This window comes from Moschus berezovskii, chromosome 14, assembly GCF_049115385.1.
Source record: "Moschus berezovskii isolate FMDL1 chromosome 14, NW_MosBer_1.0, whole genome shotgun sequence".
Taxonomy (NCBI): domain Eukaryota; kingdom Metazoa; phylum Chordata; class Mammalia; order Artiodactyla; family Moschidae; genus Moschus; species Moschus berezovskii.
The window spans coordinates 9,358,268-9,373,527 of record NC_142473.1 but is presented as its reverse complement, the minus strand read 5'-3'; the positions used below and the strand labels follow the sequence as shown (position 1 = coordinate 9,373,527).

General features: G+C 40.2%; 1 protein-coding gene across 2 annotated transcripts; it reads right to left on the bottom strand.

The window, feature by feature from the left end:
* Positions 1 to 271: 271 nt before the first annotated feature.
* On the bottom strand, positions 272 to 13,614 carry MMP27 (matrix metallopeptidase 27). Of its 2 annotated transcripts, none has more exons than XM_055422370.2 (11): positions 13,371 to 13,614; positions 12,883 to 13,008; positions 11,882 to 12,120; positions 10,409 to 10,557; positions 10,194 to 10,322; positions 5,586 to 5,747; positions 5,290 to 5,410; positions 3,390 to 3,520; positions 2,275 to 2,434; positions 1,651 to 1,754; positions 272 to 759 (listed from the first exon to the last, which is right to left on the bottom strand). In XM_055422370.2, exons 2-11 carry the CDS (start codon positions 12,979 to 12,981, stop codon positions 518 to 520), a joined length of 1,536 nt encoding a protein of 511 aa, XP_055278345.1. In that variant the 5' UTR covers positions 12,982 to 13,008; positions 13,371 to 13,614; the 3' UTR covers positions 272 to 517. The 2 variants fall into 2 exon arrangements, with proteins under 2 accessions (XP_055278345.1, XP_055278346.1); XM_055422371.2 differs by having other exon boundaries at positions 11,882 to 12,086.
* Between the last annotated feature and the right edge of the window lie 1,646 nt (positions 13,615 to 15,260).

Here is a 15,260-nt window from a genome sequence, read left to right as displayed (position 1 = left end):
GCTTTCCAGTTCTTCCCATGACATGTGAGTAAGTATGTCTCATTCTAGAATTTGATATTAGGAAGATTGCTCATCCACAGATACATTCTCTAGCATGAGCTTTTCAGTAATAAAGGTGGTATTATACTCTCCCAACTGTATATTTCTCAGTAGATTCAAAACATGGGTAGGGATGTGGGTTGCAGGTTATTGAGCCTCTCCAACTCCAAAGGTCCAGACAAAATAGAATGCTGAAGATTGGTTTAATAAACGTCTTCAGTATTTTGTTATTACAAGACACATAGCTTACTTCTTCAAGTCTACAAAATATAAAATATGCTTAAAGTCCAGTGAGAGTTTTGTTTATATATAAGTTCCTGTAAAAAGAATCAAGCAGCTTAAAATAGCTGTTTCATTCTTCATTCAATAGATATTTATAACTAGGGCTGGTGACTTGACCTTAAAGAACAGTTCTGTTCTAATTTGAAGCAGAGTTCAGATTAAAAGATCCCTTGAGGTTTATATTAGGTCAATGAATTTATTGGTAACTGTAGATTGTGTTCATCATGTGAACAATACTAAAAATAAGAAAATTTAAATTTTTAAAATGAAACATCTCCACTCCTGAATGTACTTTTCCCTCACTGATAGTAAAATCAGATGATGAATTTAACGGTTCTTTACAATGAAGCCAAGTATTGGTTTTCATTATTCGGGTAACGGTCTTTGCCTTAGGATCATATTCAAATTGTTTTGATCTACGGAAGAAATAGAAGAATCCTAGAGAGAGAGAAACATGATTAGTTATCTTATACAACTGTATAATTGTTCCATACTTTTCAATTTTATGAATGTAGAATACAATACTTGAACATGATATGGAGAGAAAATAAATGTGTAACTATATATATACATTTTACTTTACCAAGTCACATGAAAAATATTAGTTTTATTTCCCTGAGGAAAAAGCCAAGGTATGAAACATGAATTTCAAGGGGCTTTAGTTTATACCAGAGGTTCTCAGACTAGGTTTCCAAAAAATGTCCCAGTGAGGGGGAGAAAGAGGCCTCTGTATGTATGGCCTTGGGCCCTATCTCATTTTCCTAAAGCTGCTCTGTTTTATCCGTTTTAAGTTCCGAGGTGCCGTATTAGATTTCACTAGAATAAAAGATGGCAATACTCAAAAATATCTTTAGACTTCTGCTTACTGCATGGTCTGCTTTGATTCATTAATTTGCCCGAGGTTCTTTTGAAACTGTAGGTTCCTGGATCTTACCCACAATCCTACTGCCTCAGAAACTCTAAGGAACTTGTCGCTTCATATACAAATCCTAAACTGTTTATTAAACTATATACATTGAGGTTTGAGAATCACTGTTCAGTTCAGATGCCCAGGCATGTTTCACACTTAAAACTCTTCAGGGGTATCTTTATCAGACATCTATGATCAGTGATAATTTTGGTACCTTTTGCATAGTTTCAAAGTAGTATGTCAGAAAATATAACTCAGAACTTACTATTCAATTTTGGTAAGTTCCTCAAAGTTTATTATTACATGTATTCAAAGCAGTAAAATGACATTAAAATCGAAACATTTAAGTTTTTGTGCTGAATTATTTCACAGTCAGTGAAGTCTTCTAAGTATCCTAATAGTCAGGCGCTGATGCTTACCTTTGTGTTGGAAAGCAGCATCTACTCGGAGACCAATTCCTGGGAAGTACTTTACCACTCTCCGTGGGTACCCTTTGTCCATGGTTTGGGTCACTTCATCATACCTGGAGACATGGATTTGAAAGGTTTTCGGGGGACCTTTGTTTCAGGGAGAGAGGACTAATTTTTTACTGTACAACTTGGAGTCAAGCAAATATGTAGAAAAAAAGTAACCCTGTTGGAAGAAAACTAGTAGGATCAATAATTAAAAAATGGCAAAGAGTATATTTGGTCAGATCTCTGACAGGGTCTTAAAAACAAGGAATTACAAGGGAAAAAAGCCACATAATTTAATGGATCAATACTGTTCTGAGGAACTGTTAAATCAAAGGGCTTTTACCGGAGTTTCAGTGATTTTGACTGAATATGTTTGTCACTGGCAGCTTGGTTAGCACCACCAGCCTTATTATTTTATTTTTATAAGCTGGAGAAAGATCTTTGACCTGACTGAAACATTCTTTTGTTTGGTGAATGCCATCCACCTAAGATTGTCTTCAACATAACACTTTTGGAAGACAGTGTTAAAGTGATGCTTTGTGGATATTTTTCTCCAGACTAAAACAAACCAATTGTCTGAAAACTTACCTCCAGCACCAAATGCCCACAAAGAAGTAGGTCTTTCTTGTGCTGCGGTCACACACAGCTGCATCAATTTTCTTCACACGTCTTGGAAAGCCAAGAGTATAGATGGATTTGGGATAATCTGGTAAGACAGCATATCCTCTGATCACCCAGAAGTTGTCATCTAGGACAAAAGGGAGAGTGATTATCTTCTGATTTATTTCCTAAAGGGAGAAATACGTGTCTTAAGAAGTTTGAAAATAATTAGATTCCTAGTTCCTTTTAAGTTCAAATCTTAAAGATTTAGTAATCTTATGTCTCCATTTATTCTTACCATGTTCTTTAGCTGCTTACATATCATTAATATTACACAAATAATATATACTTAGGAAATGGCTACCCACTCCAGTATTCTTGCCTGGAGAATTCCAAGGACAGAGAAGCCTGACGGACTACAGTCCATGGGGTCACAAAGAGTTAGACACTACTGAGCAACTAACAATTTCACTTTCATAGTTAATAGTTAATACCCATGTCAGTTGAGTTCATTATATTGATTCTTTTCTAATTCTGACAAACCCATCGAGTATATTTGTTCTCCTGAATTTCCACACCCTAGTGTTCTCAAAGGCAAGTAATCTAATAAAATCCACCTGGAAAGTTGGGTTGCTAGATTGAATATAAGATACCAGTTGAATCTGAATCTGAATTTCAAGTAAACAGTGATTAATTTTTGGTATAAGTATATCCAAAATATTACAATGGACACACTTAAATTAAAAAGTTATTTTTTATTTGTCTGAAATTCAAAGCATCTTGCATTTTTATTTGCCACATCTAGCAGCCCTAGTAAAAAAGGGAATATAAAAAGAGAGATGGGCTACCTTTATTTGGCAGAAAAAAAGACTTTTTAGTTTTTGTTATACAGGATTCTTTTCTCCTGTGCACTTGGGATGGTGTTTATCCTTATAGCCAGAGAGAGTCCTTGGATAGTTGTTCTTTATAATAGGAACTTAAGGTCAGAGCAGAAGCCCTGTCCATTTGGCTCATGCATGAAGATTATATTCCTTGAATTAAAATATCCGCTAACTAGTTCAGGCATACACAAGGAGAAAAGGAATAATGATAGGCAATGTTACCTTTAAAAACCAGAATCTTGTCGATGGGGTTCTCGTATGCAGCGTGAATATCAGCTGGCAGAGATGGCCAGAATGAAGAGATTAATTCAAATTCAATGTCAGTGATGTCATAATAGATCCTCCATATGTGCCTGTGTTAGACAGGAAACCATACTTTATATACAGTCTATGTGTATCTGTTTGAATGAAACCACTGCAAACTTAGATTTGACTTTATCTAATTGGTTGATATTTTCCTCAATTTATAGCATTAGCACAATTTTCCTCAGAAATTTTAGGTGGTTATGAGTTCAGTTCTACCCTTTGGAACACCAAAGTCAGGACATGCCTTTGTGCCCACTCTTTCGGGCACTTAGAGTAGCAGACTACCCACGGAAGTCTCATTAACAGTTCTCAGTGTACTTGGTCACCTCATTTTTGCCAAAGCAGCAATTCCCAATATTCTAAGTCAACACCAAGCATTCTAAGAAAAAATTTCTGGTATTGATTGCTAGAATTAAAAATGTTATTATTGTCATTGCTAAATATTTCCTCAGATTTCCCTTCTGGCTGTAAAGCTCTGAGCCTGTGAGCAAGATCTGAAAAGTCCTTATAGTTCATTTTTCTTCCCATGCTGGGAACCCATCCCTGACAAGCGGTCTGTCAGCCTCAGCTGTTGGGAGCATGATATGACAGCATGTCATTGTTGTTCAGTTGCTAAGTTGTGTCTGACAGTGTGACCCCGTGAACATAGTGCTACAGAGCCATGGGGGGAAGGAGTCTGATCTCACATATTCTTTCCTTTTGTCCCTGTATCCTTGTCAGATGGTATATGTCCTGACACTTTGCTCTGAAAGTGTGGCCATGGTATACATAACTGACACACCATGTTGCAAGTTAAGTGCAGTAATTACATAGTGAGAGAAGAGATTTCCTACCACAGCTAACCCTTTGTTGATTCAACTTCGAGGAATGGTCCATTGATGCATATTTCACAACTGGCTTTCCAGGTAGGAAAAAGACCTAGTTTTTATCATTTGGTGATTTTCAGGGTATAGGTACTCCAACCAAGGCCAATTTCAAGCTACTTAATCAATGTGAGCTAGTTTACAAAATTCTTGAAAATTTAATAATTGGATCCCGAAATGGTACAAGCCAGGTCCAGGACATCATTGGGATTGGGGTATTATTTTAGCTAAGAAGTTACTGAAAGTAGACTCTGGTTCAATGGCAATTAAGACATTTGCTTAAAAACATTTAAAAATTAATTTATCAGTGTGAGATCCCCTTGGCTGCTGCATGTATGAAAGATGGGAGCAGAAACAAGCAGGCTAGTAAACGGGCTTCTGGAGTAGGAGATGAGAAGTGATGGTAGCTTGGATGAGCTGGGGATGGTGGCGGAGACAGAGAGAAGGGCGTGGACACAGACTGTCGATGTGTCTGCAGTAGGACTTGACAAGAACTATGAGTGACTGATAGGGGACGGGATGGGGCGCAAATGAAAACAATGGTATCACAGAGGAAAGAGCAGCTCACCTCTACCTGGGAGGGTAGAGAGAAAGGTCACAGAACACATTCTCTGAGAGGTGACATTGAGCAGGGACAAAAAACAGAGCACAAGTATCAGTGAGGATGTGGAGAACCTGGAACATTGGTTGTCGCTGGTAGGAATGCAAAATGGTGCCGCCCCTATGGAAAGTGGAATGGCAGTCACTCGAAAAATTAAGCAGAAAATTACCATTTAAAAAAATAATTTATCAAACAGGTAAGAGGTGTGTGCACAGAGCAAAACATTCAAGCAATGTAGACAGTTATAAAACAAAAAGCAAAGACACATCCTCACTATCCCAACAACTCTCTTATCCCCAAATCTCTTGAAAAACTTCACAGGAAGTTGAGGTGTTTAAGGGAATGGGTTTACCTGCCTTTAAAGAACATTACTTCTCGGCGGAAAGTGGTGATAGCATCAAAAGTCAAATCGGGGTCACAGGCATGAGGTACAGGGGTTCCCTTTGGCTTCGCAGGCACCTTAGGTGGCCCTCCTTTGATGAGAAAGGAAATACCTCAGTGAATTAAGAAGGCATGTGGAAATGCCTACAGAAGGATCTTTCCCAAGAGAATATTTTCTTTGTAATAATCTTTCAAGAAGTGATTTTCTCAACGTCCTTTCTGGAACGCCTTCAATTCAGTTCACATATATTCAGATTTGTTGCTCACCGTAGATGGACTGGATCCCGTTGATATCGTCCTGAGAAAGTGGGTACTTGCTAGGATCCAAGGAGACGTAGTTTGGGAACATCAAGGCTGTTTGATCACTGGAGTGAGAGAGCCCCAGTGAATGGCCAAATTCATGAGCTGCCACGAGAAATAAGCTGAATCCTTAACAAAAACAGGGAAAACATGAGTACGTTAGTCAATCAGGAGAATGATTGCATCTGAGATTAGGAAGTAACTGAGAGAAATGTAAAAAAGACTTGTCAAACAGACAATTCTTATAACGTATGAACCATCATTTATTTGGGAAATTTTTCAACAGTGATAATTGGTATTAGTTACATCATGGAGAAATGTAACCCAGGGCAAGCAGATGGCAGAAAACAGGTGTCTCGAAATGAATAGTAGTGGAAAAAAAAAAAAAGCCACCAGTTTTGGGTTGTTGTTAGGCATCTGTACATGATCATATCTCCCCTACTTATATTTTTCAGAGATTCTCCATTGGTTGTAGGATCAAGTCCAAATACCCAAACGTGGCCTTCCATGAACTAGTCCTTGCTTTTTTCCCCAGCCTCTTATTTTGTTTTCGTTTTCCCTGAGCTAGCCATGTGAAATCACTTGCATATCTCATCTGTGCCATGCTCTTTTTAATCTGTGTCTCTGTATCTCCGTTACTTCTGCCCGGAGTATTACCTCTCCCACCCTGCCTTCACTCATCTGTCCTACTTAGGCCTCAGGGGTCCCCTCCAGAGTCATCTCCTGCACGAGACTTCTTTCCCCCAGCTCCTATCCAGGTTGACTTAATTGCACCTCTCTCTGCTTCTGTAGACTGAGCTTAATTCTGTCTTTGCAAATAAGTACTGCACTCTTTCTTTCTTTCACTAAGTTGTGCACCCTTTCAGTCCAGAGACCATGTCTTAATCACCTTCCTGGGGACTGATAAACATCTTAGTAATGGGTGCTGGATATCCAGGCTTTTATTTGGATGAAAGGATGGTTAGATGTTCCTCCTGGACAAGACTGGAATATTCTACTTATCCATACCAGAAGTCGTACCATGCACGGTGGGAATTGCCTTTTTATTTGTCTCTCTCTCCTGCAGTCTGTAAGCTTCTAAGTATATCAAAAAGGCTGTCCTTGGACTTGCAGCTAAACCTATGGGTACTAAGGAAAATGCTGAGCCTTTTGTGATGGAGTGATGTTTGCATAAAACAAACATGGAAACGCAAAGAATTATTTCCTGGACTTTCATGCTTTTTGCTCTGACTTTTGCTGCCTCCCCTTGTCTGCCTGGCAATATCACTGTGTGTGCTTTTGGACAGGGATGGGACAAGCGACTCTTTAAAAAAGTAATTAAAACTCAGATCATCTAAAAGAAGTGCAAACTTTTATTGTGGCTCTCAAGACCCTCTATCTAGGATTCTAATCTATACCATTTTAGCCTTCTGCTCCATTACAATTCTAATACTTGAGTTGGTTGGGTTATTCTGTCTAGAACACTTTTTACTCCACTTTGCTTCAGAATTCCTGCAGAGCCTTCATGTTTCAGGTTGGCATCACTTCCTCCCTGACCTCTGTATATGGGTTGGAATTTCTTTTAGGTGCTCCTATTATGTTGCCATAGTTCATTTTATCCCAAGATTAATCATACTAACTTTAAATGCCATTTGATAGAGTGTGCCGTCTAGACTGTAAACCCCTGGAGAGTGGGGTCTGTGTCTTGTACACTATTGTATATTCCATTTCTATTACAAAGCATGGATTAGAGTAGATTTTGAGTAAAGGGTTGTTGAAAGGCTTCATTTACTATTATTTGTAGAGCATTTCTCATGTGCTGACAATATAGGCTGTGTGATACAGTAGAAAAAAGATTTCACTTCTGCCTTCTTGGAGATGCAACTAAACAGATAAGTTTGGGCATTATACATCAGTACCTTTATGAATATATTTTTTCTCCTAGAAATCACTTAATCATCACTATTATCATTACTATTAATAATCACCAACGTAATTATCAGTGTCAAACACTTTCTGAATGTTTGCTAAGAACTGGTGCTTTGCAAGATTTTTTTGCCTTTATATAGATAAGTTGTGTCATCTTCCTGCATGTAAGTTCCCCCATGCCACAGACCACTGCTCTTCTCCATCCCAGCCCTGGATCTCCAGTGGTTTCTGAGGTCTGTTTCAGTTGCCTGGTGCCAGTGCATGTGTGTGAAGCATTTACCTTCACGTACAGGTTTGAAACTGGCTTCACTTTGGGAGATTTCCCAGGAAACCCTCCCCATATACTCAGATCTCTCTGATATCACCATGCAGTGACTTCCAACCCTTAGGAAGCAGGGGGATTAGCAGATGACTGCTGTCTATTGCTTTTAACGGAGTTGCACTAGGACTTCTGTGCCCTTTGCATAAAGACAGCCCACATATACGTAAAAAGGTAATCACATATTATACATTACTGCCAAGTTTTCTATTTAAAAAAATTCATTTGATTAGAGGTTACAGATGCTCGAGATTTTACGTTTTTATTAGAGAACAGGAAAACATTTTCCTGTGTAGGTCAGAAAGCTGAGAGTTACAAGATTAGGGATCCCCCAGGGCCAATAATTTCAACCCTGAGGGAATGTATTATAATAAAACAGTTACAGAGCACCCCTTTTTAGTACTGTTGCCTGGCTATCCACCCAGAACTTGGTGGAGAGCTATGTTTATCCTCTGCTTTAGTCAGGCAAGTTTTGCCATCTTGGGGCCCAGGACCCCCTGGGGTTTTTCCATCCCACCATCCCCTTTGGCAAGCGGCCAGTTGCAGTGTGGGGAAAAGCACTTTTACCACTAAGTGTTGGAATTAATGGGCTTCCCAGGTGGGAAGCATCTGCCTGCCAGTGCAGGAGACATGGATTCAATCCCTGCATTGGGAAGATTCCCTGGTCAAGGGCATGGCAACCCACTCCAGGGTCTTGCTTGGGGAATCTCATGGACAGAGGAGCCTGGTGGGCTACAGTCCACTGGGTGGCAAAAGAGTTGGATACAACTTAGCGACAAATAGCAACAAATTGGAACTAATAGGGATAAAATGGTAATGAGGGGACTTCTTTGGTGGTCCAGTGGTTAAAAATCTGCCTTGCAGTGCAGGGGAAATGAGTTCAATTCCTGGTCAGGGAACTAAGATCCCACATGCCATGGAACAACTGAGCCCACTTGCTGCAACTAAGACCCGATACAGCTAAATGTAAATAGACAAATATTTTTAAAAAATGATAGTGAAACTTGAGACTAATCTCTGCTTCTAGATATGCAAGTAAAGCCTGAGTGAGGGGAGTCATTCTGACTTTGGTGAGCACTAGAATATTTCCTATATCTGACTGATTGGATGTATCCACATGACCTTTAGGCCAAATCCAGGAAAACATTGGAACACATCTCAGCAGGAGACAGACTCGGTCCCTTCAACTCTTCTGTCATTTGGATCCTGGGGTCACCCAGCCTCTTTCACTTTCTTGGCTGTAATGTTACCTCATGTGCAGTGCAGCAACCAACTCAGACTCCCCCTGAAGTCCAGCCAGCATGGAGTCCTTTCCCTCTTTGCTTCCTAGCTCTTGGAAGAACACTTCCATCACATGCTCAGACTTAGCAAGGAGAGGCCGTGCGTCATTTTGAGTCACTGGCTTTCAGGTTTGCAGAAAGTGTGACTGACTCACAGACTCCATAGAGTTATGTGGTCAGGACTGAATTGTGGCCTTGCGTACCACCCACCAGAAAGCCACAGCATCCTCTTTCCTGGAACCCTGGAAACCAGATACCAGAGACACGATGACTGTGGTCAATGACAAAAAAAAAAAAGAGTAGGGAGAACCTGAGAGTCTACTGAACTGCTCCTTTGTTAGAGGTAAGTATTTTTACTATAACAAAGTTTTGTTTTTTTATTTGAAATGTAATAAAATATCTCTTATCTTCATGCCAGGGAGGCCCATTAAGAGAAATAAAATCATTGCCCATGGTCTAAAGAAATCAATCAAATATAAAGACCAGGGCCCAATTCTTTGGCAGACAAGCAAGAGTTAGATGAAGAGGTTCATGTATATAAATGGACGTCCTATGGGCCATGTACCCACATAGCTTCCTTCAATCACTAACTTGGAATTACCACCTCCCAGAGTCTTCTCTCAATCCTCAAGCTAGAGATGACTTCTGCCACTGGTGTAATGCACAGTACTTTCTGCCTTGTATGGTGGTGAGTGGGTCTAGGCCTTATACCCAAGATCATGAAGCTCTGAACTTTTCTAGAACAATTTTGTGGTCTGCACACCTTGCCTAGCTCCAGACACGTAGGGGCCCTGCAGGCATTGCAGGTATATGAATAAGCATATGAGTAAGGGAAGAATGTTCTGATCATCACAGGATTGGCGGCTTTATGAAAGTGCTGTGTGGATAAAGCTCTGAACTGTACAAGTACAGCTGTCTGAATAGACATTGAACACTTTCATCAATGTCATCTGGAATAGGAAACATCATAGGGAAACTGGGAAGTAAAAAGCAACTAATTCCAAAGCTATTCTTTTCAGGGATTTGTATGAATAGCAACGTTTTGTTCGTAAAGAAAATTGGGCTTACCTACTCCATCCTTGGTCCAGTTCTCATCCTCATCAAAGTGAGTGTCTCCACCCAGGCCCAGACCAGGGGGAAAGGCATGGCCGAGGACTCCCAAGGGGCCGTCGAAGTAACGAGGACACCAACCATGGACTGGGAAACAGGGGGGAAGAAGATCAGCCTCGTCAAAGCTCCCGAGATGAAAATGGCTGTATTGCTTTCTCTGCTGAAAACCTTACCTCGGGTCCTAAAGGCAATCATGATGTCAGCGATCCCTTTGGAAATCTTGGTGAATATTAGTGGAGTGACTTTGCTCCATACTTCTAAACCTTTTTCGATAGCCTCATCCACATCAGCTCGAGCCATATCAGGAGTGTAGTTTACAATTCTTGCAAATTAACAGATATATATCAATTGGCTGTTATATAAGCATGGAAACACACATACTAGGAAAAGAAAATAATTTCTATCTTAACTATCACATGCTGCAGTAACTTTTGGTATGCTGCTACCGCTACATTTGTACAATGCTTTACCATTTAAATTAGGTACTTTTACATATGCTATATGTTAATAATTTAGTCTTTCATCTGTGCTATTCTCAGGTAGTATGATTGCACTTTGACAAATGAGGCTCAAAGAGGTTAAACGACTTCCCTAAGGTCATGTCTTAAGTGGAAGATCATTCATTTTGTGCATGGATTTGCTGTGCATATGACTGTATGATAGGTATCTTCTGAAAAGAACTGAGATTCATTTCCTCAAACAGCTTATAGAAATCAGTTTTATGCATGTGTCATATATTAAGTCTCACTTGAGAGCCACACAGAGTTTGTTTCTCAGGAAAAGATCTTGCTTTTGTTTATATTCTCTATTTTGCTAAATCTACTTTTACCTCAATCCCTAAGGCTCAAGAAGAAGAAGGAAGGACTATTAGACTTTTTAAGGCTAGCCAGGAGGGCTCTGGAGCAGTGGTCGAGGCCACTGTCTCTATCTCAGGTCACAGGCACCCTTCAACCTCTTTCTGCCAATAAACCAGCTCCTTTGTTTGCGATATCCTAGGTCCACCTGAGATTTGGCAATCTAACTCATACATGTCTCCAATGTGAGCTGGTTGTGCTCCATTTTCTCATTTTCCCTTGAGCACACTTCAATCATACCTTAAAGCATCCGCAGGCAGACTGTAGTGGTTCTGGTCCTGAGTTTTTATGGAGGTGGTGGAGGCTAGAGATTAGAGCATATTTGCAGAGCCAGTCTACTGAGAGTGTGTTAATCACTCAGTCGTGTCAGACTCTTTGCTACCCCATGGACTGTAGCCCACCAGACTCTTCTGTCCATGGAATTTTCCAGGCAAGAACACTGGAGTGGGCTGCCATCTCCTTCTCCAGGGGATGTTCCTGACCCAGGGATTGAACCTGGGTCTCCCGTATTGCAGGCAGATGCTTTACCCTCTGAGCCACCAGGGAAGACTAGTCTGCTGAGAAGAGTTGTGCAAACTGGACTATGCTAAACAAGCTTTTTTTTCTTCCAGTTCTCCTGTTTAAGGTGGTAATAACAGTGGTGCCTATATCACAAGTTTTTTGAGAGGATGGAATAAATAAAACCTATCAAGCGCTATGCACACAGGAAGTGCTGGGTAAAATAAGCCATTATTATCTTTGCTTCTTAGAGATAATATTCACGTTCATTTAGATTAAGAGCAGGAGCATTACCTGTAGGTGAGGTTGTACTTCTTCCACCCGGGGAGAGTATAGCCATACTGACCCACGTCAGGCACCCCACACCTGGGTGTCTTCATGATCTCCAGAGTGTTTGAGTCCAGTTTTCCAGTCACCGTCAATCCAAAGAATGCTTGCATTTCACGGATTTTGCCATCTATGAGACTTCTGTTACTGCTTTGAACAAGATGACTCCCTTCTATTTCAAGAGAGTAGAACTGGTTGAGATATGCCTGACCGAAAAGACAAAAAAAGGCACGGACTACAGGGGAGCAGACCTCCACCTCAGGATAAACAAACTTTCCAAGATCCTTTTCGGCAGCAGGAGGGGAAAAGGAAACAAATAACAAGGGAAAGGAAGGGGAGAGGAAGAAAACAAAGAGGAAAGAGAAGAGTCACCCTCTCTTTCAGCTTCCAAGAGCTCACTGAGCTGTGTGTGACCAGAACCGGCTAAACCCATAGAGCTATGGAGCTCCAAACTTTAACAGACGAGAAGCAAGCCTTCTATGTGTTGAATGATCTTGTGTCATGCACATTTTTACTGTTACTTTCATTTGTTGTTTCCTTGAAATAAATTATGGAGAAAACATGATTATTCACATGTAAGCACATTTAAGTAATTTCATCAGATATGGTGAAGTAACTGGATTGATATTTAGAGGGAATCTCCAAAGCAGCATGGTTTTCTACATGTAGGATAAGGAGCTCCAAACTACAGTTGGGTCCCCCTGGCTGGTCTTCAGATGCTTTTACGGAGATCTGCATTCTTGGAGATCAGCAGAGCTGGCCCTGTCTCTGCTCACTTTCTCCCAGCCCACCCCACTCTCTAACCCCCACCATTCCTGATGTCTTTAGGGCCAAGGAAAGGAAAATCAGCTTCTCACAAAAAAGTTCAGGACTCTTTGGTGAGAATGAGCTGTCTTTTTAGGTCCTCAGACAGTCAGAAAAGTGAAATTTTTATGGACAGCCATGGACGACATTTACTGAGACGGTACCTGAGTCAGTTGCAGATTCTCGTCGTCTTCCGTCCTTCGGTCTGCAGGAAATGCAGAGGACGGCGTTACAAAGACCAAAAGCAGAAGAAGGTTCTTCATTCCTCTCTCTCCAGTTGAAGCCTCGTTCTGTTTGCACAGAATTTAGAAAATAATAGTGAGACGTGGCATGAATCGGCTTGTATTATCCTCTAATTAAAAACAGAAAAGGACATTTGCCATGGAGTGTGTCATGATATGCTTTTTTTTCTTAGGTTGACTTGATTTCACAATCATGATCTATGATTTGTTTGGTAAATACAGCCACTGTTATCACTGAATTTAAAATAATATGAACTGAGGCTCCAAGCTACTTTTGCCCTTGCAAAGTTGGAGGCTTTCCTATACATAAATTCTGGGAGTTGAATAATTTTTGTTTGAATGAAAGCCCACAATATTTGTATAACAGGATAATTTTTTTTGTACAAATTTTTATCTTTTGTTGTAATCACCTGTTATGCTTGCAAAATTGTAATTTTTTTGCTTCTTCTGAGGAATGTGACTTCACCTGTTGTCTTGCTCTTGATACAGATACTTTCTTACTTCCTGTCTTCTAATAAACAAGGCATGTCTGTTTTTCAAAAAACAAGGTTTTCAAAGACATGGTATCGTGAAAAGACAATTGCTTTAGGAATCAGATTATCCTAATTGCTCCTCCATCCATGGGACTTTCTAGGCAAGAGTACTGGAGTGGCTTGCCATTGCCTTCTCCGAACTGGGTAAATACCGGATGTTTATTGAGCACTCGCTCTTTGCCTGTCATTATTAATGCAAGAAAGAATAAGACACTGGTCCAAACTCGTTGGAAAATTCAGACATATACTCCAGGTAAAAAGGAGAAAAGCGGCAAAATGCACAGTAAAGATTCTGAAGACCGAAGTGGCACAAAAGGTAGAGGGATCACTGCAGACGAGTGTGGTCTAGAGACTTCAAGCAGGTTGAGCTTGCACTGGCTCTTGAAGAGTGTGTAGGATTGGTTCTCACAGAGGAAAGGAGAAGGAGTATGAGTGGAGGGAGGCCACAGGAAGCAGGTACCTCGGCAGAGACGAGCTGTAGGAGGTCTGATTCGACTGGAGCAAATGCACGTGTAGGCAGCCATGGGCAATGCGGGTGGGGGTCTGAGAAAGGCTGCAAGGAAATAGCATGTTTTGAGTCTTTTCATGTCTAGAATACCCTTTATTCCATCTTTACACTCTATATAGAGAGTGTCTGGTTATGGAATATCAGGCTGAAATCAATTTGCCTTCAAATCAATTTTGAAGTTTCTGTTCCATTGTTTTCTAGAATATAGGGTTGTTGTTGAAAAGCCTTTTATTCTTGGTATGTTTCTTTTTATTTCTGAATAATTTTGGAAGTCTCTTTACCCAGGTATTCTGAAATTTTATAAAGATATCTCTTAATGTGAGTCTTTTTGCAGTACATTTCTTGGCAATAAGAGAGCTCTTTCATTATGAAAACTTCAAGGAAATTTTCCTCTATTATTTTTTTGATAATTTCTTTCCACCTAGTTTCCTCTTTTTCTTTCTGGAATACATAGCTATTGGAACTCTTGGGTTGAATCTCTGTGTTTCCAATATATCCTTTATTACTTTCCATCAACTTTATTTCCAGCTCACCTATTGAGTTTATCTTAGCTATAGCTTTAATGTCCAAGAGCTTTTTCTAGTTCTCTGAGTATCCTTTTTTTTTGTTAATTTTTTTGGATGTAAGCTATGTCTTATTTTTAAAGAATGTTAAGTATTTTTTCATTTATTTTGACACTTTCTTTTGCTTCCAGGATTGTCTCTACTTCTTCAAAATTTCTGTTTTGGTGTCTGTTTTTGATATTAGAAGCTTTTAAAAAAATGTCTGGAGATGTGATCTGCAATCTGTTTAATATTGAGAGACAAGAAATTTGACTGGGAGCTATGTGTGCTTTTGGCAGGGCTGCTGGTCGATGACCTTTACTGCAGGGTGGTAGGGCGGGTTCCAGACACTTCATATGATATATTGTTGGACTATTTGGTTGAAATGTAATAGAAAAAAATCCAAGTACCAAATGATTAAGAAACATTTCTTCCTCCCTCACATGAGAAAAGTCCAGATTTGGTAGTCCAAAGCTTGTATGACAACAGCATATTATCAGGGATGTAGGCAGCAGACACCTGGCAGCACCATCTCTCAGGGGCAGTGCCTCATGGTCCAGGTGGCTTCTCAAGCTTTTGCAACTGAATCTGCATTATAAACAACTGCAATATGGCAGCCCACTCTAGTGTTCTTGCCTGGAGAATCCCGTGGACAGAGGAACCTGGCAGGCTACAGTCCATGGGGTTGCACAGTGTCAAACACAACTGAAGTGATTT

Coding starts and splice junctions, on each gene's coding strand:
- MMP27 (XM_055422370.2), bottom strand. CDS start 12,981: ATGAAGAACCTTCTTCTGCTTTTGGTCTTTGTAACGCCGTCCTCTGCA. Junction 12,121..12,882: donor AGAATCTGCAACTGACTCAG/GTACCGTCTCAG, acceptor CTTTTCGGTCAG/GCATATCTCAACCAGTTCTA. Junction 10,558..11,881: donor AAGTACAACCTCACCTACAG/GTAATGCTCCTG, acceptor TTAATTTGCAAG/AATTGTAAACTACACTCCTG.